At 40.9% G+C, this 23,465-nt stretch overlaps 1 protein-coding gene across 1 annotated transcript; it reads left to right on the plus strand.

Annotated features, from left to right (window-relative positions):
* The first annotated feature begins 18,352 nt into the window (after window positions 1–18,352).
* Window positions 18,353–19,429, plus strand: si:ch211-198c19.1 (uncharacterized protein LOC100151013 homolog). Its single transcript, XM_038712316.1, has 2 exons — window positions 18,353–18,510; window positions 18,595–19,429. The coding sequence occupies exon 2, from the start codon at window positions 18,624–18,626 to the stop codon at window positions 19,143–19,145; it is 522 nt and encodes a 173-aa protein (XP_038568244.1). The 5' UTR covers window positions 18,353–18,510; window positions 18,595–18,623; the 3' UTR covers window positions 19,146–19,429.
* Window positions 19,430–23,465: the final 4,036 nt, after the last annotated feature.

The following is a 23,465-nucleotide window of genomic DNA, read 5'->3' on the forward strand; positions in this document are numbered from 1 at the left end:
CTGAACTGTTACTGTTATACCAACTTTATTTAACTCAACTTTATTTATGTATTACCTTTCCTTGCATTAAAATTGATGTAGCCTAGATATTCGATCCTTTAGCAGCAAGCTTTTAACAGCAAGTTGTTGAATAGGTGATCACTCAATGCTCCCACACTGCCGACTTCTGCCGTTTCTTTGGTGGAAATAAAGCTTCACAGTTTGGTCCCCCTGCCAGAGTTTAGCCAGTGTAGTAGCCTCCATGTCTCAGATAAGCACGGCACTTCAAGCTGGTGCACCGCTCGTGTAACTTCGTCTTCGTTTTGTGCAAGTTGCAACAGTTTCATTCCCTGCAACAGAAACACTCGGTGTAGTGGAGCCTTTACAATTAATTAACCGTCGCATTTTAAAGCACGGTTAATTGTGAAATCGCTGCATCCCTACTTGGCAGCGTCTGATGCACTATATCATATACATCCCAGAGGTTCTCAATTGGATTCAGGTATGGGGAACGTGAGGGCCAATCAATGCCATCCAGGTACTGCTTACACACTCTGGCCACATGAGGCACTAGGAGGATCCCAGGGTTCGCTGCACCAGCGTAAGACTAAGTCTGGCAATGGCTCTGAGGATTTCATCATAGTACCTAACAGCAGTCTGGATACTATTGGCTAGCATGTGGAGGCCTGTGCCACCCTCCAAGTATATGCCTCCAGTCCATCACTGACCCACTGCAAAACCAGTCATGCTGGAGGATGTTGCAGCAATGTTCACCATGCCGTCTACAGACCAGAGGAGCTGGACTAACCTAAAAAGGCTGCAGGTACCACCTCATGCTACCGGCAGTGACAAGGACACTAGCAAAATGCTAAACTAGAGAACAATCAGTCAGGAAGGAAGTATGAGGAGAGAGCAACTGTCTATAGCCACTATCTGCATAACCATTTCCATTTGGGGGGGGGGGGCGGGGGGGATTCACTTGTTGTTTCCTCTCCAGCGCACCTGTTGTCACTTTCATTTGCACCAAAACAGGTGACACTGATTCACAATCGCTTATCCTTCCTAACTGGACAGATTGATATCCCTGAAGTTGATTTTATACTGTAATCATGAAGTTTTACCTTATTTTTGAGCAGTGTATTTATTCTGTAGACATTGGTATACCCTCTTGAAAGGTTCTTATTTACTTCTCTAATATGTTATTGTAATCATGAAAATTCAGCTATTTTTTTCTGTTGTTCTTATGAAGTGGAAAATGTGATTCTGAAGATAAAACATTGTTGTGGTTTGTGATATAGAATGTATATTGTACAAGTCTGGTTTCTGCTTGTTTTTGTCAGTGTCTTTAAGTCACTGTCGTAAAACTGGGGTAGGCAAATTTGGAGAACTACCCAGAGAGAATTATTTATGTCAGTTATTATATGTCTGTGTAATATGAGAAAACTGTATTTAAAATGTATGGCATGTTCTTTTTAGTCTCTGCAAAAGTCCAGCGATGAGTTAACTCCCACAGAGTTGATTGCCACCTGGGCCAGAAATGGCCAGGACAATTTTTATTTCTTCTTTCACTGCACCGCAAATAACCAGTTCATCCTAAACCATCAACTTTAACACAAAGGCATTTGATTTATTGCTTGCTGTTGGTAAATAAAGAGAATTTCAGAACAAGATTTGGTTGTAAAATAAATTGCCTACCCTAGCTTTAATTATATTGTCATGAAAAGAATTAATGAACTGGAACTGCAATTACAGCAACTGACGTGTTGCCTCATCAAGATCACTTCCTGGGAGACTTTCAGCTGACTGCACCAAGTGGCATAATTCATTAAATTTCAAGCCATTTGAAAGATATTATTCCAATCTTACCTATCCTTCTGTATCAAGGAATCTGACAGTTTTCATAGGTTCATCTTCTGGACAATCAGGGAATGGTCTGTGGTTGAGCAAAGACATTGCCTCTTGGCAAGCATTCCCTTCAAGCTGCCTTTCAACATAAACAGTTCTTTGGAAATTTGGGCCTCCTGGAGAAACGCCAAAAGAGCCATTGGTGGCAATTCAGATCCTCTTCAAATCCTCCTTTACTGTTTTCAGACACCAGGAAACGTATCCTGTGCTAATTCCTAAATGAAAACAACTTCAATGCTTTGTCATACTCAGCTCATAAGAAATCACAGAGAATTCTAGTGTGTCAGTGTCTGTGTCAGTTTGACATGAAAGTCTCAATAATAATGACTATAACTATTTTTTAGTATATGTATCCTTGAGATAAGGGAACAGTATCCCTATCCCAAGAGCATACTCTTCTCTGTCTGCTTTAGTGGGAAGGTGCCTGTCTGAGACAAGAGTAATCTAAATTTATGCAATGGCCAAGTTTTTTGGCACAAATAAAAGAAAACATGAAACTCACATACCCAAGATTATCAAGTGTGAGCCATGAATATGTTCACCGTTTGTCTTCTTGTAGCTCAGCTTCAGTCAACTAATAAAAAACCAAATACATTAGAAAGTAAAACATGATGATGAACAACTTTTCTGCGGAAATAAGTGTTAAGAAGCGCAAGTTTTGTTACAACCTGTTTGGCAGACACTGAATCACATGTATCCTCAATTCTTTGTCTCTTCCTAAGGACCTCAGCTATGGCTGCGCACTTGAGCTGAAGAAGTGAAAATGCTTTGAGTATTTTCAACCAAGTTCAATTGCCCTTGAATTTAACCCACCTTGGAGGTGGAGGAAATGGTGCCAATACCATACTATTTAGTATGCCAGAAAAAGATTTAGTATAGTGTGCCAAATGTAGTATGCCAGAACCTGTCGTTGGGTCTGATGCAAAAAGAGCTGGCCCACAGATTCAAAATCCACCAGTCAACACTAAACCGCATCACAATATGGGCTAACTGTGGGGGGATTTTCTTAGTGGGTCTAATTCAGGTCACAGATGAGGTACGGGTCATATGCAGCTCATGCCTGGGGTTACTAACTGTCTCCCAAAAGTACACTGATCCTTGATGCCTCCAACATAGCTCTTTGCCTCTGTCTGTCTACCTGTCAGGATCAGGACAGCTGGCTCAAGGCTAGCAGATAACGGTGTTTTCTTGGAGTCTCGTATGTTTACAGACTCACTGTCTCCACTTAGAATGCAATACACGAGACCTCCTGATCCCAACGTGAAGTAAGTAATGCATTTGAGTCTAACATCCAGCAGATTGGCTGTTCAAATTTAGGCCAGTTAACAATGACCTTGTAGGGAAAGTCCATAAACTCATTTGGGTAGTGGAGGGATAAATATTGTGTTCCAAGAGGGATTCTTGGTGTTGGCTAGGCATTGTGTTCTCAAGCTGTACGATGATGCTATGATCTCCCCGGCTGGGCTTCAATAAACAATGCTGCGTAAGTCATCTTGAGCTTCCTTCTTCTAAGGATCAACTCTGTCACCAGAATTTTCATAACAATAACTTTTATTCTGCTCATGAGCTGTGGGCATTTGGATGAATGAGAAAGCAGAAAGGTTCATCTGCCAGATGTTTTTCAGAATTACTGTGATACACATGTAGTGTTAAACTGCACTGAACTGTGTTTCCAAACACCAAACTCTCTTCTCCTTTAGAGTGAGGTGTTCTCTACCGAATAATCCCACTGCACCTTTAAAGGGTTGATTGGTATTGCCCCTCATTATTGTAGTGCCATTTCATAACCGAATTTCATTGCGCTTTTCATTTACAGTAGATCTAGAATGTATTGTTTTTAATATTATTGATATCCAACAGATATCCAACAGTTTCCACCATGAGCAAGCAAAAACTCCTCTTTAGCCTTTCAGTAAAATAAAGTTGGGTCTCAAGTGAAGGTTAGGCCTAGTGCAGCTGGGGAAAACAAGTGTAAATAAAGCTCTGGTGCTTGTCATACATGTACATATCCATCTGCATAAAGTAATTCAAAACCGATTGGTTAGGTTTAGGAAAGATTGTGGTTTCAGTTAAAATAAGTACATTACATAAGGGGAGGTAGCAAGGCTTCTACTATAATTAAGTAGTCTATGTAATTAAATAGTTTATTTTTGTCTGTTTTAACTTTCTTGATACACGATCTTTAGTCTGCATAGGGTATTTTATTTTGAAAATTGACCAGATTCTCTATGCCGTTTCTCTGTCTGACTTCCTGCCCGGTTCGTCTGCTCTGTGCTGCTTGACGCGTCTTCCGTCAAAAATTCACTGGCTGCGTATTCTCTCTAGAGCGGAGCGGAGAGACACTTCTAGTAGGCGATGGTGTGAGCACGGACTAGAATGGCTGCGATCAGCACAGGCAGCAGCGACTCAAACGGACTCAGTGGACTTTCGGAGTGACTCTGAGGTCATGTTGACTTGGTATAAATAACTTGGTAGCATGTGGGCCCTGTAAAGAAGCTCCACCCCCACTGTGCAGAGAGTCTAGTTCCGCCCCTGGTACATTACATTACGTAACGTAAGTCATGTGACATCTACGAAGGGGCTATATGTAGTTTTTTAATTGAATCACTTATCAATACATTAATTTTGTCAACAGTGTCACACATTGCCTGTCTGATCTTTTTGTTATCTAGTCCGTTGTGTTTTGGTCTCATCCTGTCTGTTTATGTCTTCTTGTGGAGTTTGTCTATGTTGTTCTGTCTTCCGCATGTTCTGTGTAGTTCTGGTCTGATCTGTTCTGTCTTATTTTGATATAATCTGTGCCTGCCTTAGTTATTTAATCAGTTTAATTCTGTTTCTGTCTGACGGTTTTTATTAGCTTCAATATCATCATGCTTGGGTTCTGTCTGTCTGCTGTCTATTTATGTTCTCTGCCAGTTTCATTATTAATCGGATTTTGATCATTCTGCTTTAGTCTCTTCTGTTCTCGTTATTCAGTTTATTATTCGTTTGCCTGTCTGTCCTGTTTTAGTTGGCCCCTGTGTTTTTGTTGTTTGAGTCGTGGCCTTTTTGCAACCTTTTAGTCTCAGTCTGTTCTCCCTGGTTTGTTTGTAGCCTATCTGTATAATAAGTGTTCAGTCTGCTTGTTTCCCGTTGGTTTTTGTTTTTATGCTTAGTGACCAGTGTTCTGTGTGCTGTGTTCAGTCTGCTTGTTTCCTGTTGTGTTTAATGTTCAGTTTATATTCTGCATTAAGGTTTGCTTCTGTCTGTTCCCCCCAGTAATCCCTCTTCCTGCCTGTCTGTCTGTCCCTCCCTGTGATACCTCTGTCTGTCTGTCTGTCTGTCTGTGTCTGATTGCCTCCACCTGGTCTTGGTCCTGCCCTGCTCGTTTCCTGGTGTTAAATGTGCAGAGGTGGAAAGTAATGAATTACAATTACTCATGTTACTGTAATTGAGTAGCTTGTTTGTGTACTTGTACTTTTTAATGTAGTTTTTTGAATCTGTAATTTTACTTTTACTTAAGTATGTTTTGTTTAAAGTATTGTACTTGGCTACATTTTCAATCACATCCTTTACTGAGTAAAAAAAAGTGCAAGGAAAAACTCGCGACCACTTTGTCTTCAAGTGCAAAAGAACAACAGCTTTATCATGCTGTATCAAGTTTCTGCTAATGCAAACTGAACATTTGCTGTTGCTGCAGTTTCACATTAAAAGCATTTAACTGGCGAAACACAAGTTGACTTTTATTTTATTTTATTTTAAAGTAGTCACAGGAAGTGCAATCTGTTTGTAAGTTAGACCGCGGTCGTGTAGACCACAACAATGCGTCTACATGACAAGGCAACCGTCATTTACAACAGTTAATATTACGGACCAGTTTGAAACATGGCAGTGAGTAATGCAACAGTCAGGAGCAGACACAGTGAGCTGTTAGATAAAGAGCTGCAGGCAACAGGCTGCACACGTCCACGTTCTCAGCCAGGTAACCAACTCCTTTCATTTTCGCCGTGCAGCATAAAGTCAGATCATGACTGCTCACAGAATTATAGAAAATACCAATAACTACCTGACAATAGTTTGTTTAGCTGCCCCAGACTTCTGTGCCCTGTGGTATTAAAAGGCATCTGCTGTTAACACAAGTAACTACAGGTGTCTCATGCACAATAACGGTGCAGATGCTTAATAGCATCCAAACCGGTTGATTAATATATCATGCCAATCAGAGTTACATTTACAATGACAGATTTTAACCATCTCTCCTCAGTGAACTGCCTCCTTGGCTGCGGTCTGAGAGCATTTTCTAGTTAAGTAGGCCTATGTAGAGTTATCATTATGGTATTCCATGTTTTTAGGAGCCTGTTTACACTGTTAGAAGCTAATAAAAACATTCATTTAGCAAAAGTTGAAAATATTAAACAGTCCGGACCCCGCAGTGTCTACTTAGAAAAATGAGTGCCCTGGAACAAATGTAGTTGGGGACCCCTGATGTAGAGGTCGGTTAAATAATAGCCTACTTCCATTGGTGGTTAAAAAATAAGTTTACATAGTTTGGTAAGATGCCTTACTCTAAATAGCCAAAAAGACATCGGTGCATGACAATGTTAGTTGGCATTAGCAACTTGCCGGTAACTTGTTATTTATTATACTAACGCTTATGATATCCCACTAAATGATCACCTGTTTGAATTAAAATAGGGATATGACTTCATATACAGTCCAGTGTTTCTCGTTTTCCCAGTCCAGTGCGGCCTGCCAGAATCTAATCTTTTCCGCCACCGTTTCCTAATGAAGCGAAAACATTCTCAAACTTCTCATAAAATGTTTTTTGCCATTGATTTGGCAAAGTATCTGTCAAACAAACTAAAATTGAAAGCGCTTTGTTTGTTTGGATTTGTTCAGTTTTCAAATCACAAAAAAATGTAAGTATAACAAGTATAAGATATTAAATCAAATTGTATCATATCAAATCATTTCATTAAAGAAATAACTAAGTAACTTTTACTTGAGTAGATTTTTAAGTAAAAGTTCATCAAAGTAATTGTAATTTTACTGAAGTAGAATATTTTTGTACTCTTTCCAACTCTGTAAACGTGTGCTTGTTGTGTTCAGTCTCTGTCGGGTCATTGTAGCTTGCTGTTGCTCTGTTTCAGCCTCATGTCGTGTGATATAATTCTGCCAGTTCGTTCGCCCCTCTTGTTTCCTGTGGATTTTGGGTTCCTGTTGGATCGTTTGTACTTATTTTTGGAAACCCTCCGCTCAGCCACTCTGCCTGAAAGTGAGCTCGCCTTTTGTTCGTAAATAAATCTCTGAACTGTACTTGCCTGATCCGTGTCCTGCATTTGGATCCTCCAACCTTTCAAACAAACACCACCTCGTGACAAACGGGCTGTAACCTGATGTAAAAATTAACCGCATGCCTACTCTCTCGGTCCCTTGGCACAGCTACTATTCTGCTTCTGTGAAACATTATTTTATTAAGTAATAATGGAGCTGATTAAAGGACAATTCCAGCTTGATCTCAGTTAAGATTCTGTTTCAGAAAAGCAAACAGTGTTAAGTAATGTTAACAAGTGAAAGCAGAATGGATGAGATGAGCATACAGAGCTCACTGTCAATGCACAATTTACATAATGAGTCAACAATAAAGGAAGATTATTCTTCTCTGACTGGCAGCTTGTCAAAACCCGGCCCATAGGCCACAATGACAAGTTATTAATTGTAATACAGGAAATAAATGGAACAGGTGTGTGGATGGTGTAGAATAAAGTGTAAAGTGGAGTGAAACAAAAGGCTAAGCAAAGCAAAAGGGTGCAAGCGCTGACAGGAAAGAGGGATGGCCTCACTGGAAGTTGGGACTTTTATGTCCTGTAGAGCACTCGACCCAGGTGCTCCTGATCTGGATGGTTACTGCAATCAGCTCCTCTGGCATCTCAGAAAACAACATGGGTAGACACAGTAACTGACACAGCGCAGCACTCTCACAAGCAGTCTAAGAAGGAGCCGTCACGCAGCTCCACATCGTTTATCATTTTCAGCTTCACTGACTTCACAGAATCACTGACTTTAAGAAAGAAAAGCAATTGCTCAACAAAAATACTCACTTTCAGTGGATAACAGTAATAAAAAATCATTTCAAGTGGTGGTGTAGTGGAGGGAACAGTGGCCTGGAATAAAAAGCTTGCTTTTATTTGCAATGTTAAAATTTAACCTTATTAGTGTAAAATATTTGTTAACTTAAATAAAGCAGAGCCTGGCTGTCAGGGTGGACTATTTTTATTTAGAGCTACAGTCTCAAATTGGTTGATTCAGAATTCCTTTAACTGCCAGAATCTGGTAGCAGTTGATGAGCTTGCTTATGATAGATGGGGAGATGTGGTTAGCTAAAAGGTGAGAGCGGTGGTGAAAACACACATTGTCATGAAAATTACATGAAAACAAATGTGGCATGAAATAAGTGTCAGTGGGGAAAAATGCCACTAAATTAAAAATAGACTTGAAAAATCTATATTTCTAATATGAAATAAAGATGAACTACAATACAAGGTCATTGTTTGTCCAAACATTTTCCAGATTGTTTCAATCAATCTGGAAAATGTGTTTTATTTTAGGCATTAAAAAGGGAGAAGGACCATACATCTTGGGCACATTTGAAGATTTGGATTCCTGAGGAGAATTAGTGTTTGTGACAGATATATATACCTTTACTATCATGTTCACCAGTGATGACAGATGGCCTGTCGCCTGTGTAATAGCCTATAGCCTACTGCCTATTTGAGCCCCTCCACCACTGCTGAAAGTGAGGATGACCAGCTTTGGTGATGTGAAGAGGCACACTGGGTGTCACAAATTGAAACAATTCACCACAAGGTGAACATTTTGGAAAGACATCCAGGTCCCTAAACTCTCTCGCCTTGTGTATATGTATTTTATAAATATTAAATACATACATTGTGTATATACATGTACATACGTATGAATAGGAACTACAGTTGAAATCTGTCAGACAAGGCTAGTATGTAAGTAATTTTAACTAGAAACGCAGAAAAATAAGGACTTGTTTCTACCTGTCTTAATAAAAGACAAAGAACATTATTGATAAGCTAATTAATATTAAAGTTGTCATCTCAAAGAGCTCAGCAACCTCCCCACAAATAAATCGGCGGTCAAACAACTGAAGTGCTACAGCGAGCACAAAACTCTGCAAAAACCACAAATTCCACTGGGAATACACAGACTACGTCAGTGACATGTTACAAAAGGAATATGCAGTCAAGGTGCCAAAAACATAGCTGACCCAACAGGAAGGGAGAGTGTAGTGCTTCTTCTACCACAAAATAAGAAACTCAGTGTGGTCTTCAACTGCACTTCACTCAACAAAGAGTTGCAATGATGACGGATGTCGAAGTCGTTCGACCAGGTGAGAGTTCCGAAAGAGGACACAGACCACCTGGGCTTCTTCTGGTGACCAGATGGAGATCTCACAGTGGACAGGCAATTGCTCTGCTTTCCTAATGGCTGTTCCAGAGGGTCAAAGAGGCAAGGAGGATCAAGAGGAGTTTTGTCTTTCATGAGCTCACTGCAGAGCAGTTGATGGCCAAACAGAGTTAGAGTGAACAAGCATCAATCTGGAAGAATCAAGACTATCTATACTCTACTTTTCTATAGTGTTTTTATCCTTAACCTTTCCTCTCCTATACTCCTTATGTTGGTCTGTCCACATTTACTAGGGTTTAGGTCAGAGCTGTGAGATTGTTTTGGTGTTTTCCTCTCCTCTCCCTGAATGTTCATTCAAGGCTGAGAGAGGATCTCTGTTCCCCAAAACATAGAAACCTAGACTGTGTAAATGATGATGCATCCCTTTGCTTGAGGCCAGATGCCCAATGACGCCCTATGCAGCAGGTCTCTGAACCAGCTGTATATGTGTTTTAGTACTTCTCTGTTTATTCTCTTTTGTTAACTACTTGAACTTGAGTGTGAGTTGTGTACTCCATGGCCACCTCTGATCACCAAAGAGTCAGTAAATGACTGTGAATGAGTACACTGATTCACTCGCACTGGTACGCTTATCCAGAGTACATACCACTCAGCCGGTCTGAAGGAATGCTCTTTATTTGTATAGTGCTTTTCAAGTCTTTTTAACCACTCAAAGCGCTTTTACACTACATTCACACACTGGCAGAAGAGCCAATAGGGGAAATTAAGGGTTCAGTATCTTGCCCAAGGACACTTTGACATGCAGCCTGGGGGAGCCAGGATTGAACCACCGACCTTCTGATTAACAGCCAACCCTCTCTACTTCCTGAGCCACTGCCACAGGAGGTACACATATTTTGTCCCAGTCCAGCCCTGCTGCTAATATTATTATTATTAGTAGTAGTAGTAGTAAATCCTAGAGAGGAGGTTTTACTATAAGCCCTTTGGCATGTCTTACCTCTCCTGCACAATCTTTCTATGTTGTATATACTTTTGTTTTATCTGCTCTTTGTGTTATTAACAAATACATTTAAAAAGAAAACAACAAAAAACATTCTGAGAGTAGTGGGTCGACTCAGTGAGTCTGCAAAGCCTGAGGAATCAAAGCATTTAAGCAGTTGTACCAAATGACAGCCCACAACTCTGCTTCTGTGGGACGTACATGAAAAGGTTAGACACTCGGATAAACTACGTGCTGTCTCGCCTACGCCAGAAATTTTGCGTCCCTGCAGCAAAGGCTCATGATTAAAAAAAGGTAAGATTTGCCTTCAGACAGACATCTACCAGATAGACAACTTTTCACCAGCATAGGTGTGGATTGTTTTGGGCCCAGAGGTCAAAAGAGATTGCAGCATCCCTAAAAGATCTGGTGTACTGTTTACTTGTTTAAAAACCCGTGCCGTGCACGCAGAGGTCTCTTACACGCTTGCCTAAATGCACTTTGACGTTTCATGTGCAGAAGAGGTCAAGTCCAGTGGTTTTTCAACCCACCCACTGGTCATCATTTTGCCCTGCATGAGCAAACAATAGACGAGAAGCATCTACAGACTGCTGACTGTGAAGTGGAGGCCATACTTAATGAGGGAGCACTAACTACATCATCTGATGACCTGAAAGAGCTTGTTAATCATGATATTAAAGAAACAGGACTAATTAGCAAGGATGACTACTAGTCTTGCTGTAGATGTAAGAAGACTCAGTACCTTTCACACCTCTTTTGGGTGTGTGAGTACTCGGCCATCTTAAAGGAATGCTAAAAATGGAATAAAGTTAAGTAAAATCTAGTGTCAGCGATGATCAACGATGACGAGCAAACCACATCAGACACTAAAGGACTGTTTGTTGAGTACTGTTTACTGTTGAGTAAACCAAGTCAAGTACTCTGGGGAGCTGTGTGGATAAGCTTTTGCCTCAGATATGACATGGACACTTGAGTTTTGGTAACTAGCTAATTTTTATCCAATGAAGGTTAAAATCAAAGGCAACTGGACTTGGTTGAAGATACTGGAAGACGTTTCGTCCCTCATCCAAAGGACTTCTTCAGTTCTGACTGACTGGCAGGGAAACTCAGCTATTTAACCTCAGTGGGGTCGTTATCTCGGGTCATCGATACCGCTGGTTCGTTAGTGTTCCTTGTTGCTGTGACGACAGTCGTTACAGTCGTTAAGACTACCTTTGGCCAAGACTGAACGACCATCGTTGGTATCTTCACCTGAGGCCAATAGGTTACGTTTGTTGAGTTTCCTGGGAAGTGATGAAAGGACAGCATTGTAAGTGGGGAATAAATGGTGGCGTAGGCCCCCTCCCCTGTTCAATGACGGCTTCTCAACCCTGGTGTAGATGCTTCCTTGACACCTCTTTCAAACCATCCATCTTCTCTGTCTAAAATGTGCACCTGGTGGTCCTCAAACGAGTGTCCTCTGTCCTTCAGATGTAAGTAGACTGCAGAGTCTTGACCTGAGGAGTTGGCCCTTCTGTGTTGAGCCATGCGTTTGTGTAGTGGTTGTTTAGTCTCCCCAATATACAGGTCTGTGCATTCCTCACTGCATTGGACCGCATACACTAGATTGCTTTTCTTGTGTTTGGGTGTGCGGTCTTTGGGGTGGACCAGCGTCTGTCTTAGTGTGTTCTTGGGTTTAAAAAACACAGGGATGTTGTGTTTGTTGAAAATCCTCCTGAGTTTCTCTGATACTCCAGACACGTAGGGAATCACAATGTTGTTGCGTTTGACCTTCTTTTCCTCCTCCCCTGTAGTTTTAGTCCTTGAACTTTGTTTACAAAGTCAATAGAGTTAAGATGGTAGAAATGTGTTTGGCAATGTTGTAGGTGACCGAGTTAATGCTGCTGATTATCGGCCTGAGTGGGGCTCCTTCTTTGTGTATCTTGGGTAGTCCATAAATGCATGGAATGGCTTCTCCGGGATACAAACGGTAATATTGTTCACGGGTGATGGTGTTGTCCTTCTGTAACTGTTGTAGACATTCTATGGCCTTTTTCTTGTATCCGCTGGTCGGGTCTCGTCTCATATGTGTTTGTGTCCATTAGTAGTGTGTTGACTTTGTTCTGGTAGTCAGCTGTGTTAAGTACTACCGTGCATCTTCCTTTGTCAGCAGGTAGGATAGTGATGTTTTGATCCTTGCTCAGAGATGTCACAGCCTTCCTTTCTTGGATGGTGAAGTTGGAAGGGGGGGCCTTCGCATTAGAGAGGGCTGCAGATAGCTTTAGTCTGAGCTGTTCCGCTTCTGTTTCTGTTAATTTGTTTTTCCTAATGGCCGATTCTGTGGCTGTGATGAGGTCTACTATCGGTAGTTGCTGTGGTGTAATGGCGAAGTTTAATCCTTTGGCCAGAACGTCTTTCTCTGGTTGGGTGAGTTCCCTATCTGACAAGTTTTTCACCCATCTGTTGTCTGTTTCAAGTGTTGTGGGGTTGTTGTCCTTTCTCCTCCAAGACAATTCTCCTGTTCTGTTAGTGCAGCTCGCTCTGGACTGTAGGTTTTGGAATTTCCAGGTCTGTCTTTCTTTGCTCTTGCTATCTCAGCACGACCCCACACAGGTTAAATAGCTGAGTTTCCCTGCCAGTCAGTCAGAACTGAAGAAGTCCTTTGGATGAGGGACGAAACGTCTTCCAGTATCTTCAACCAAGTCCAGTTCCCCTTGATTTTAACCTTCGTTGGAAAACTATGACCTGGATGAGTGAGAATCTTCATAGACATATAGTTAATTTTTGTCTCATTTCTGGTCTGACAAACAGTAAGTTCATTATTTTCCAAGATACTGTAGCTGTCATTTTCCATGGGACCTACGTGAGCCTGGTTTCCATAGGAACGCAACCTTTTGAGGCTTTTGTCACACAGAAGTGGATCAAATATGCGTTCAAATACAAAGACTGCTTCATCTAAAGTTGGTTGGCAAAATGATAGATGTGAGCTGGACATATTATAGAGCTGCTGCAGCGTCTTCAATATTCCCATCATCCTCCTCTCTATTCCACATTCATTAAATTTCTGTGAAAATGTGATTATAGTATGAAACGGCTTGACATTTTATTCATAAGACAAACATAAGGACAAAGCCTGCTGTACATGCACAAAAAGACAGAGGTCACCTTAGTCTGCTGAGGCAGGAAAACAGCTTCAGGGCCCAAACGCAAGAATCCTAACTCTGAGAAGTGCGGGTCCGTTTGCAACAATCATTTAAACGCAGACAGTTAGGCTTTCATGCATCGGTGGCAGGCAGAAGTCCCAACACGGGCATAGCCCGCAACATGAGAAGCATAACCACACGAAAAGAATAATCCAATAATCCAACACGACATATGGTGACGACATGACAACAGTACAGGAGACTCGGACATGTACAGATGCATACAAGCAGGAAGGGAAATAAAACAGGTGGAACACATTATTATTATTTTTTTATTTTTTATTATTATACCTTTATTTTACCAGGCAACTTAAGTAAGAATAGATTCTTATTCACAATAACAGTCCGGCAGGAGACGAAGGCCCCTGTGGAAAAAGGGTACTGGATTAGAAGAGACTGTAAGAGACGGAAGAAGGATGAAGTAGACATCCTAAATACATTAGTGTAATCAAGACAAGAAGTGGACCCACACCAGAGACACACGATTACCAAACTAAAACAGGAAACGGGACAACACACAGAGACACGGAACTAACAGACAGAACACCCACTGACCAAAATCGAAAACAGACTAACGAGAATAACACCCAACACAGACTGTACCAAAATAACCAGAACCAGCAAGCACAGAGACAAACAACCAGACATACAGAGCAGATCCTGACAGTAACAGACTCGAGGATTATCAGTATTCACATGAAATCATGTGACCTGGTGAGGTGCAGGGCAGTTAGATTACAGAATGTGTAATAGCTATAGCTGTAGCTAATAACTTTCTGCCTAACTATTTAATGTGAGATTTACCAGTGATAGACATGAAATCTGTGACTATGTATATCATGCAATGTGTTTTAGAAAGAAGTCAGGATTTTAGATCCTCAGGCAAAGGCACAGGTCAGGCAGCTTAAAATAAATCCATGGTCCTTGCTTTGGCATCCAAAAAGACTGGGCCAAATTGGGTCCTCACAGACATTTAGACACTAATCTAAAATATTACCACCCATGCAGACAATGTGACGCCCATGTGTGGCTCGATTGTGTATGTTTGTCAGTACTGCAATGGTGATGTGGTTTTCAGTTTGAGGATCTGATTGCAGTGTTTCCTCCCCGATCGGGAACACCTGGTCCCAGTGCTCCACAGGAGATAAAAGCTCCACCTCCAAGATCATGTCTCTCTCTCATCCTCCCTGCCAGCAGATCATCCACACTTACACTACTGATGTTGCTGACTAACCCATCCCATAATATAAGCGTTATTTTGACCATCTTATGTTACAATAAACCTTGTTAATTGAATCGCTGTGCCCTTTCCCACTTTGTCATGGCCTTCCAGCCTGGTCATGACAACAATAAGAGGGGCAACTCAGTCTATGGCATTGCTGAGAAACAGAACACATATGAAGGATATAAGGCTCGACAAGTCTTCTGGTGACACTGCTGAGATCTGGGAACACTGCTGGGGACATTGCTAAGGAAGTCAGACGGGGCATGAAACTACGGAAATGATGACACAAACTGTGAAGATAAATGCCAATAAACCAGAATCTTTTTTTTTGCTAGGTTGGCTCACTTTTCTAAGAGCAGTTTATTTTGTTATTTGGCTCCAACCTGACCAGCCCCGACTAACCAAGAAGTTTGTATTTGAATCCCAAATATGTGTTCAAATACAATAATGGGTGGGGTGTGTTAATTTGGGACTGGAGGCTGTTCGGGATGGGACATGGGCTGTGACTTCCAGTTATCCAGGTTAGTCAGGTTTCTTTGGATGATGGATAGCATTTTGAAGTGAATTTAGTCTTGCTTGTTTTTGGAATATCGATGTCGTAACAAAACTTCGGGTCGAGGTTGTGACTCTAGATCATTTTTTTGTTAAGATGTTTCAGATTATATGGACTATTCCATTACATGTGATTTTATATGCTTGAATAGGACTACATGATTGATGATTATTTATTAAATTACACATCTTATTATTATATTAAATTATTTGAAAATAAAATTAACATCTATGTTGTTGTCCTAAATTACTTGCAATAGTATCTGGCAGGACTTCAGATAGCTGACAAACTGATATAAATGTATTGCAGGGAGAGGAAGGCAGTGCCGCATCCATGTTGCTCCTGAAAACAATTGACACAAGACTCCTCCACTTCCCCAAGGAGCACTCCAACACTGCCACCAGTGACTCTCAGCCACCCACATCTTCTTCTGATAGGTCTTCAATGACAAACAATCATAAGTTGTTAATCACAACCAGCTGTTTAGTAGCCAATTCACTACAGAAAGGTGGCAAGCAATGAAGTTACTGAAATGCAGGGGCGTTTTTAGGATCTTGAAACATTGGGGGCTAAGCCCAGCCCATAAAACTTCATATCTTCACACATAATAATTGACCCTCCACCAAGCAGTAAAGCAACAGTAAACATCCTCTACTACTATGCGGCCAAACAAAACTCACAACAACACTGTTAACTGTGTCATGTCTGCTAAATTGTAATGTCATGTGTGTAAATCAATTAATATAACAACAAAACTGCGACAGTATGAACCGGGAGGTCAGGGGATGTTAAACACTTAATTTTCTGCATTCTGATGTTTTTCTGCACCAATTTCTGCCTTTTTTGCATCAATTTATTGTGGAAATTATTAATGTAAAGGGACGCACAAAATTCAGGTAGCTCGCAGGGGGCTGTATCTTTGTTTCACTGTTGCTTTTAAATGACTTGAAGGCTGGCAATTCTGCCTTCAGATGTTATGACTGATTTGATCATCCTTGTTGCTGAATTGTGGTGAATATTTTAGAACATTTTGATATTTTATGAAATTGTAACTGATTTTTTATTCCCATCTTAAATGTGCAATTGTACTACTGCCTGCCTTGGCCAGGACACTTTTGGAAAAAGAGTTTTGGGGTTTAATAAAGGTTTAATAAAACAATACTATTCTCACTTCTGAATCAACACTCACACAGGCGTGACTGATTGAGGTAACCTCTTTAAATGTGCATGTGGCACCTTTTTTTTACCTCATCAATAATAAATGAAATGATTTTAATTCAGTTATAAACTCCTGGACTTTAATAGCTCCTGTGTTTCAGCAGGTTTTCTGCTCATGTTCAAAGTTCTTCACGTTCAGAATCTAAGCGGGTTCTCCAAAACCAATTTCACCGGCGACATTCTCACCGTCGGACATCGCTATAAAACAAATAGATACCGATGTGTAAAGAAAAGAAACAGGCTAATGTCCAAAGCATGCTCTGTTCAACAACAGGACACTTAATATATCTCAGTCAATTGATCATCTGACATAGATGTTACAGTGTGTAGCCTAGTCTTCATTTGCTCTGCAGAGACTAAAGACGCTTTTAATGCGCCAGTAGTGGAAAGTCAAAGTGTTTCACTTGCCGACTTGTGAAAGTGATGGTGTGCGCTCACTGGATTTCAGTTGTAGTAGAACAATAAAGCCTTAAACTGAAAAGATATCTGCCAGATTTTCTAAATGTTTGCATCTGCCCAGCTCTGCGACTGTGACAAGCGGCCGACCAGCGCTTTACTGTGTAACTTCGCGCACACAGCCTGGATGAGCTGATTTCGGTTAGTGAAGGAAAATGCAGATTACAGACTCCGCTAATTTGCAGGAGAATAAATAATAACAATAATCTCTCTCTCGCTGGCTCCGTAACGTTAGTTCAGTGAGTAAAGTTAAATTTTCTGCCTTTTGTTGTTTGTTTTTTAAAAATCCTTCTGAGATCCGGGGCTTTAGCAAATAAACAGCTGATTCAGGTTGCTAACGTTTAACCGCAATGATTCTACCGCATTGGTCTTAGACTGCAATCCAGATATATGACATTATTTGCATTTAATGTTATTGCACACACATACACACACACACAATGTTGCTGTTTTGAAAAGAGGACAGCGACACGATATGAGAGATGGAGTACCTAAACATAATCGCTGTATCTGCACTCATTAGATGTCAAATCAGTTTTAAATGAAAGATGAGCTAGTCTACATTTGAATTGTTTTAAAGTCTCAGCACCTTTTGTAGTTTACAGTGTGTGTGCATTATGAAAAATGGGTGACTGAGCCTGAGACTCTCTCAGATCCCTTCCCTGAGTCGCCCCTATCCCTCCCTCTCATGTCTGAAGTCTCAAAGTAGGAAGTGTAATAATTATGTGTTTTTATAAGGAAGGACTTTGTTATAGCAGCTTTATCCAACTTAATCCTGGCTTATCCTCCACGAACGACTGTCTCCGTTCACCAGTTTGCGTGCTGAGCTGAACGTGGTAGCGTGTTTCAGTTCAGTAAGTGAGACTCTGGTCAAGCACCAAACAATTCGGTGAACAAATCTCTTAAACAGATCTTTTGAATTAACTGATTCTAATGATTTAGTACACTGAGAAGTACTGCTGAGAAGAATTGCCCATTACTGTTGGGAGTGGAATAACTAGGTGCAGTTCCTCTGTTATGCTGTTACTAATCCTCTGTGATACTGCAGAGCTGTTCTGCTGTGCTTCACTTGACAGCAGGTGTTTTCACAAACGGGAGTGAAAGCAGAAATTCAAAAATGAACCATTCGTGCTGTGAGGATTTGCTCTTGCACTCCTATCACAATGCAAGCACAGTGCCACAGCTGAAAACAAATGACAGAATTCCCTATGATAATAAGTCTTTCCACATGCAATTTGCAGTTCAATACCTCTCCTCTGCAACTGTCAACATTATGTCAATGTTTTCAAGCTGACGCTTAACTTTTTGTCTTAATTTAAACCATGCCTTCTGTACACACAGGCACACATGTGAAGCAGCCGCAGCACTTCCTCTTTCTTCGCAAATAGAGAGTGAAAATAGCTTTACTTCTGGTCAAAATAACAAGTACGCTGCTTTCATCCAACAGACGAGACAGACACCAACTGCAGGACCCAGCAGCGCTTTCACCCGCAGCAGAAAGTATACTTAAGCTGTAGTTGCAGCACATTTGGAGGCACTGTTATAGACCGTATTTGTTACTGTTATTACCAACTAAGAGGTAAGATGTGAAAGGATGCAGCTGTTATGTATTCAGTGTAGTTACACTCATGTAAAGTGGTATGTTCATCATCTTTTCCCATAGATAACCTGGACCTGGCACACGGCAAAGAGATGCAGCTCCTGATTCATTTCACTTTGGTGTCGATTGTTTTGACCTCGATTCTGAAAACCCTAGACTCAGACCAAGAGCTGCAGGACAGTGGGTTCGGTCAACCGCCGCCTCGCCACGGCCTGAAGTTGCTGGTGTGGTACGTACAGAACTGCCTGGACAACAACATGGTGGCTCTGTGTGATCCCACTCGCGGAGAGTACGGATTTCATGTGTTTCTGAACCGAGGGCCCAAGCATCTGCTTCCAGTGATAAAGGACAAAAAGCAATACAGGTACTACACCATCGGAAACCTCCACGCTCCTCATGCCGAGGACCTGCCATATGAAGTAAGGAAGTACTACAACCGCAGCGACCCTGAAAGTAACATGGACAGAGTTTTGGTGATATACAACAACAACAATAAACACATTGAGGAGATCTACGCATCTGCACATTATAAGGCAAAAGAGACATACAAAATTGGCCCCAATCTTCTTGCCTCTCTTCGACAGCCATTTGCTTTCATTAGCATAGAAATGTAATGATGCAAAATATCTCTGACATCTTTAAAAGCTGTGTGACTCTTTATGAATCCTGATGGAATTCCAAACATGTTTTAAACAATCTTGATGGATGTATTTGGCTTCTGCTTATCTTTGGGGGGGTAGTGCTAGACTAGCTTTTGACGAGCTGTTAAGGATTGAATTTGAGTCAGGAAAGTGTGTGTGTAAAGCTGCACAGCCTGCCTGCTTGTAAAATATACAGTACAGAATGCTTTGAGGAAGTTTCTTTAGCCAAATAAAAGAAGTTCAAATGTGCTGCTTAAGAATATTTTTCTTCAATAATCGAGTGATGGAGTGTGTGGGTGTGTGTGTGTGTGTGTGTAATTCTATGAAAAAGTTGCCTCTCCAGACTTTTACCCTCCTCCCCTTCAGTCTTTGCTAATATTTTCATTTATGCTCACTGAGGCAGGGGTCTCCCTTCCTTGGCTGCCCCCAAGCCCTTTGGGAGGAAGCTGGTTGTTGGAGGTTACACTCCATCACTACCCATCCAACAGCCACCAAACTCAGTGGGAGAGAGCCTGTTCATGTGGAGAAAGATAGTTTTTCTCCATTTGCAGGAGTACAGAAGCTTTGGGAGAGTATATTATAACAGTATATTTGTCAGGGACCAAATAGTCAAGAAATGAGAACAAGAGTTTTTGTTGAAAAAGGTTTTTTTGTAGAATACAATAGACAATAGAACAATAAACAATAGAAACCAATAATTTTACATCTACGCCTATAAATGAGGTCAACAAAATGTAACTATACTCAACAGCAAACAACAAAACAGGATATAAACTGAACAAACTGACCTAACTGAATGATTCACAAAGGCTTGGCCAAACCAATTTAGACACAAGGGGAAAACAAAATGGGCGCCAACTTCAACTACTACAAAGTAAAATAAACTCAACTCAAAATCCCCCTCCAACAAGGCAGCACATGGTACGGTTTGATTGGCAGGCCGCAGGATATAACAGTGCTCCAGGCCTGTCTTCCACCAGGACAGACCTCCCTCCAACATGGTAACACAAAAAACAATAATGATTAATGTAACAAAAAATATTTACTTTAACCTTACATTGTGAAAATGTGTGCGCTCCATTTAAACAGTGTTTGGCTAAAGCAAATAAATGTATATTACAAGTGAAATAAACTGTGTAATTTGTAATTGATGCTTTGCTAAGCCACGCCCCCTTAGTTACTGTTGCTAAGTCCGACAAACTGCGGGATCAGACTTTTATCACAGCGCTGCCACTGTCTACTGTAACTGCGCTCCCTGGAGAAATATTGTCTACTTTTTGGAAAAAGCGATGTCAGAAAGAAGCAGACAGTTTTGCATTTGCATTGTGTATTTAAAAGGTTTTATTCAGGCTGTCAAACTGACTTGAAAAAAATAAAGACAGAAGCTAAGGGTCAATTGGAAAGCATGAATTGTTTGGGGTGTGGCTAACTGCAAAAAGAACTTAACTTGTGTACTTAACAAAACAAGATAGACTTGTGTACTGTATTACCATAAGTTGCTGTTACCCTGTTGTGGTTTGGGCCATCACAATATTCTACTATAAGACATTATCAATAATAAAAATAAGAATAGATTGACTAATAGCAATAAGATAAGATGTACCTTTATTAATAAATTCGTGTTAACACAGCAGCACAGAGGAATGTAAAAAACAAAAATGCAATAAAGTAGAATCACATTCTTAAGTAGATGTATAAATAATATACACACTGTATACACACTATGTACAATCAATTTACAATATACAATAACACTAATAACATTCAGAATAGAGTCAAAAATAGAGTCTGCCAGTTGGGTGCTGTGGCGTTGTAGAGTCTGATGGCTCATGGCACAAATGAGCCTCCAAAGCACTTAGAGGCTCGGGCCTGGATGAGTCTGCAGCTGAAGGAGCTCCAGAGCTGCCTCAGCTCAGCATAGAGAGGATGAGAGCAGTTGTTCATGATGGCTTTCAGCTTCCCTCTCATCCTCCTCTCAGTCACTGCCTGCTCACGGCCTGCTCGGTCCTTTCCTGTAAAGGGCCTCAGTGTTGTCTGTCCAGTGTAGTTTGTTGCTTAGTTGCATCCCGAGAAAATCAAATAAAGAAAAAAATAAGAAAAACAACTAATACTACTTCCACCCTCGTATGGGAAGACTATCCTGCCACGTTTCAAAACTGAAAAAAAGTTCTGAAAGGTGCTTGAAAACTCAAAATCTTATAAAAAAAGTTTTGCTAGATCAAAAACTTTTTTGAAGGCTTGCAAAGTGTTAAACAAAATTAAAATCATTATATAACATTACTTCGTATTTGAGTTTTTCTTCTTCAGAACTGCAACACTTTTTTAGGATACAATTTTTTTCCAATTTGTCACTGTTCTTCCAGAGTATTATTTTGTTTTTCGGGTTTGAAAACTTGTAAATGTTGGTCTGAAAACTGGTGTGTGCATGTTGGGAAAAAAGTTTTGAAACTCTGAAAATTGAGGTTCGAAATGGCGAGTCTTTATTACATTACATTACATTTACACTATTGCAGGTTATTTTTTCAGAGCTCACTTTAAAACACCCACTTTGCGGACCCCAAGAGTTGCGAGCTTGCGACTCATTGTGCGTGATTTGTGGCAGCGCTGTCACGCAGCTCTGCTCTGAAACAGACCGAAACAGACTCGTAACTGTGGGTCTGAAAAAAAAGAAGGACAAAAAGCCTGGAGGCAGGGGCATTGCGCTCTTGGCCAATGCCTTGCTGTCTGCTGAAGTACAGTCCAATCACAAGTCGTATTTACTGGTGGGATTGATAGACTGCTCCGCCAATGACAGACGGGCACATGATACATGTTAAGGAAGAGCGGCTCCCTGTCTCCGTCCAAGCAGTGCATGGATGTGGACAGAAATCTGCAACGGGTTGTAGCTCAGGGTGGGTTGTTCATCTGAGCGATGTCACCCGTGGTGTTGTGTAACTAAACTAGCAATGAGTAAGAAATAGTATAAATAATACATGTAATTTGTTAAGCTATGAGGAGATTAAAAGTCCACTAGCCACTAGGCTAATTTATTCAGTGTATAATAATGGAGACTATCAACCAGACAAATCTTGACAGTTATTAAGCCAAATTTTATGCTTTTATTAAATGCCATGTTTGCCATGAAGCCATGTTTATATGTGGTAGTGGAAACAAATTTAAAGTTAAGTTTACTGCACTTAACCAGTAACAATTATTTGTGTGTTGTCTTTTATGACGTAAAGCACAGAAAATGAGGTAGAATGCTGGTCATCACTCACAGGAGGGTAATCAAGAAGCAAAGCAGGAGACCCACACCAGAGACAGACGATTAGTAATCACAAGCAAGTATAGCATTAGGGCTGAAACAATTCCTCAAGAAATCCGAACTTGATTACTAAAAATCATCAATGCAAAGTCTTTGCTGCAGCCTTCCATCCATCCATCGTCAATCGCTTATCCTGCGTACAGGGGGGGCTGGAGCCAATCCCAGCTGACAGCGGGCGAAAAGCAGGGTTCACCCTGGACAGGTCGCCAAGACAAACAATCACAGTCACACTCACACCTAAGGACAATTTGATGTTCAGACAATTTAGAGTCACCAATCAACCTAGGCTGCATGTCTTTGGACGGTGGGAGGAAGCCGGAGCACCCGGAGAAAACCCACGCAGACACGGGGAGAAGATGACTTTCCCTGTACAAATCGCAGAGGGAGAAAACAGCATGCAGCATTATTTAAATAAATGAGAAAATAAAGGAAGTAAACGTAATCAATGAGGTTATAGAAAAGAAAGAAAAGTGTGTTGTTTGGTACAAATTTCTTCAGAGGATTTAAAATGTTATTACCTTACTTTCAAGGTCAAAAAGAACCACAAAAACAAAAAAAACTCTCCACAGAGCTTTAGAAATTTGTATGAACTCCAATATCAGCTTGAATAGCAGGCAGTCAATCAAAATGTTGACTTTAATGAGTTGTGAAACAAGGCAGCATACCCCTTCATGGCCAAAAGGCACAAACTCTTGCAAAACTCACTTTCAATATTATGATGACAAAGCACCCTCATGCCTGCAGACCTCAAAACCCACAGAAAGGCCTCATTCATCTTCTGTTCTCCTCTGTTGCCAATGGGAGGACACCATTTGGACCGCTGTACGCTCACAGGTTGAATTCAGATTTTATTTGATACTCCCACTGGAAATATAATAGGGCTCTTGAAAGAGCCCATGAACAAGCCGGACCAATCTGAGCAGATAAGAGAGATTTATAGGGTCCGTCACTTTGTACAGAAATATGTGGAACATTAAAGATACCCTGTC

The sequence above is a fragment of the Micropterus salmoides genome, unplaced genomic scaffold (genome assembly GCF_014851395.1).
Source record: "Micropterus salmoides isolate LMB-PRFRI ecotype aquatic unplaced genomic scaffold, ASM1485139v1 Ms_hic_scaffold_11, whole genome shotgun sequence".
In the NCBI taxonomy this organism is placed as follows: Eukaryota; Metazoa; Chordata; class Actinopteri; order Centrarchiformes; family Centrarchidae; genus Micropterus; species Micropterus salmoides.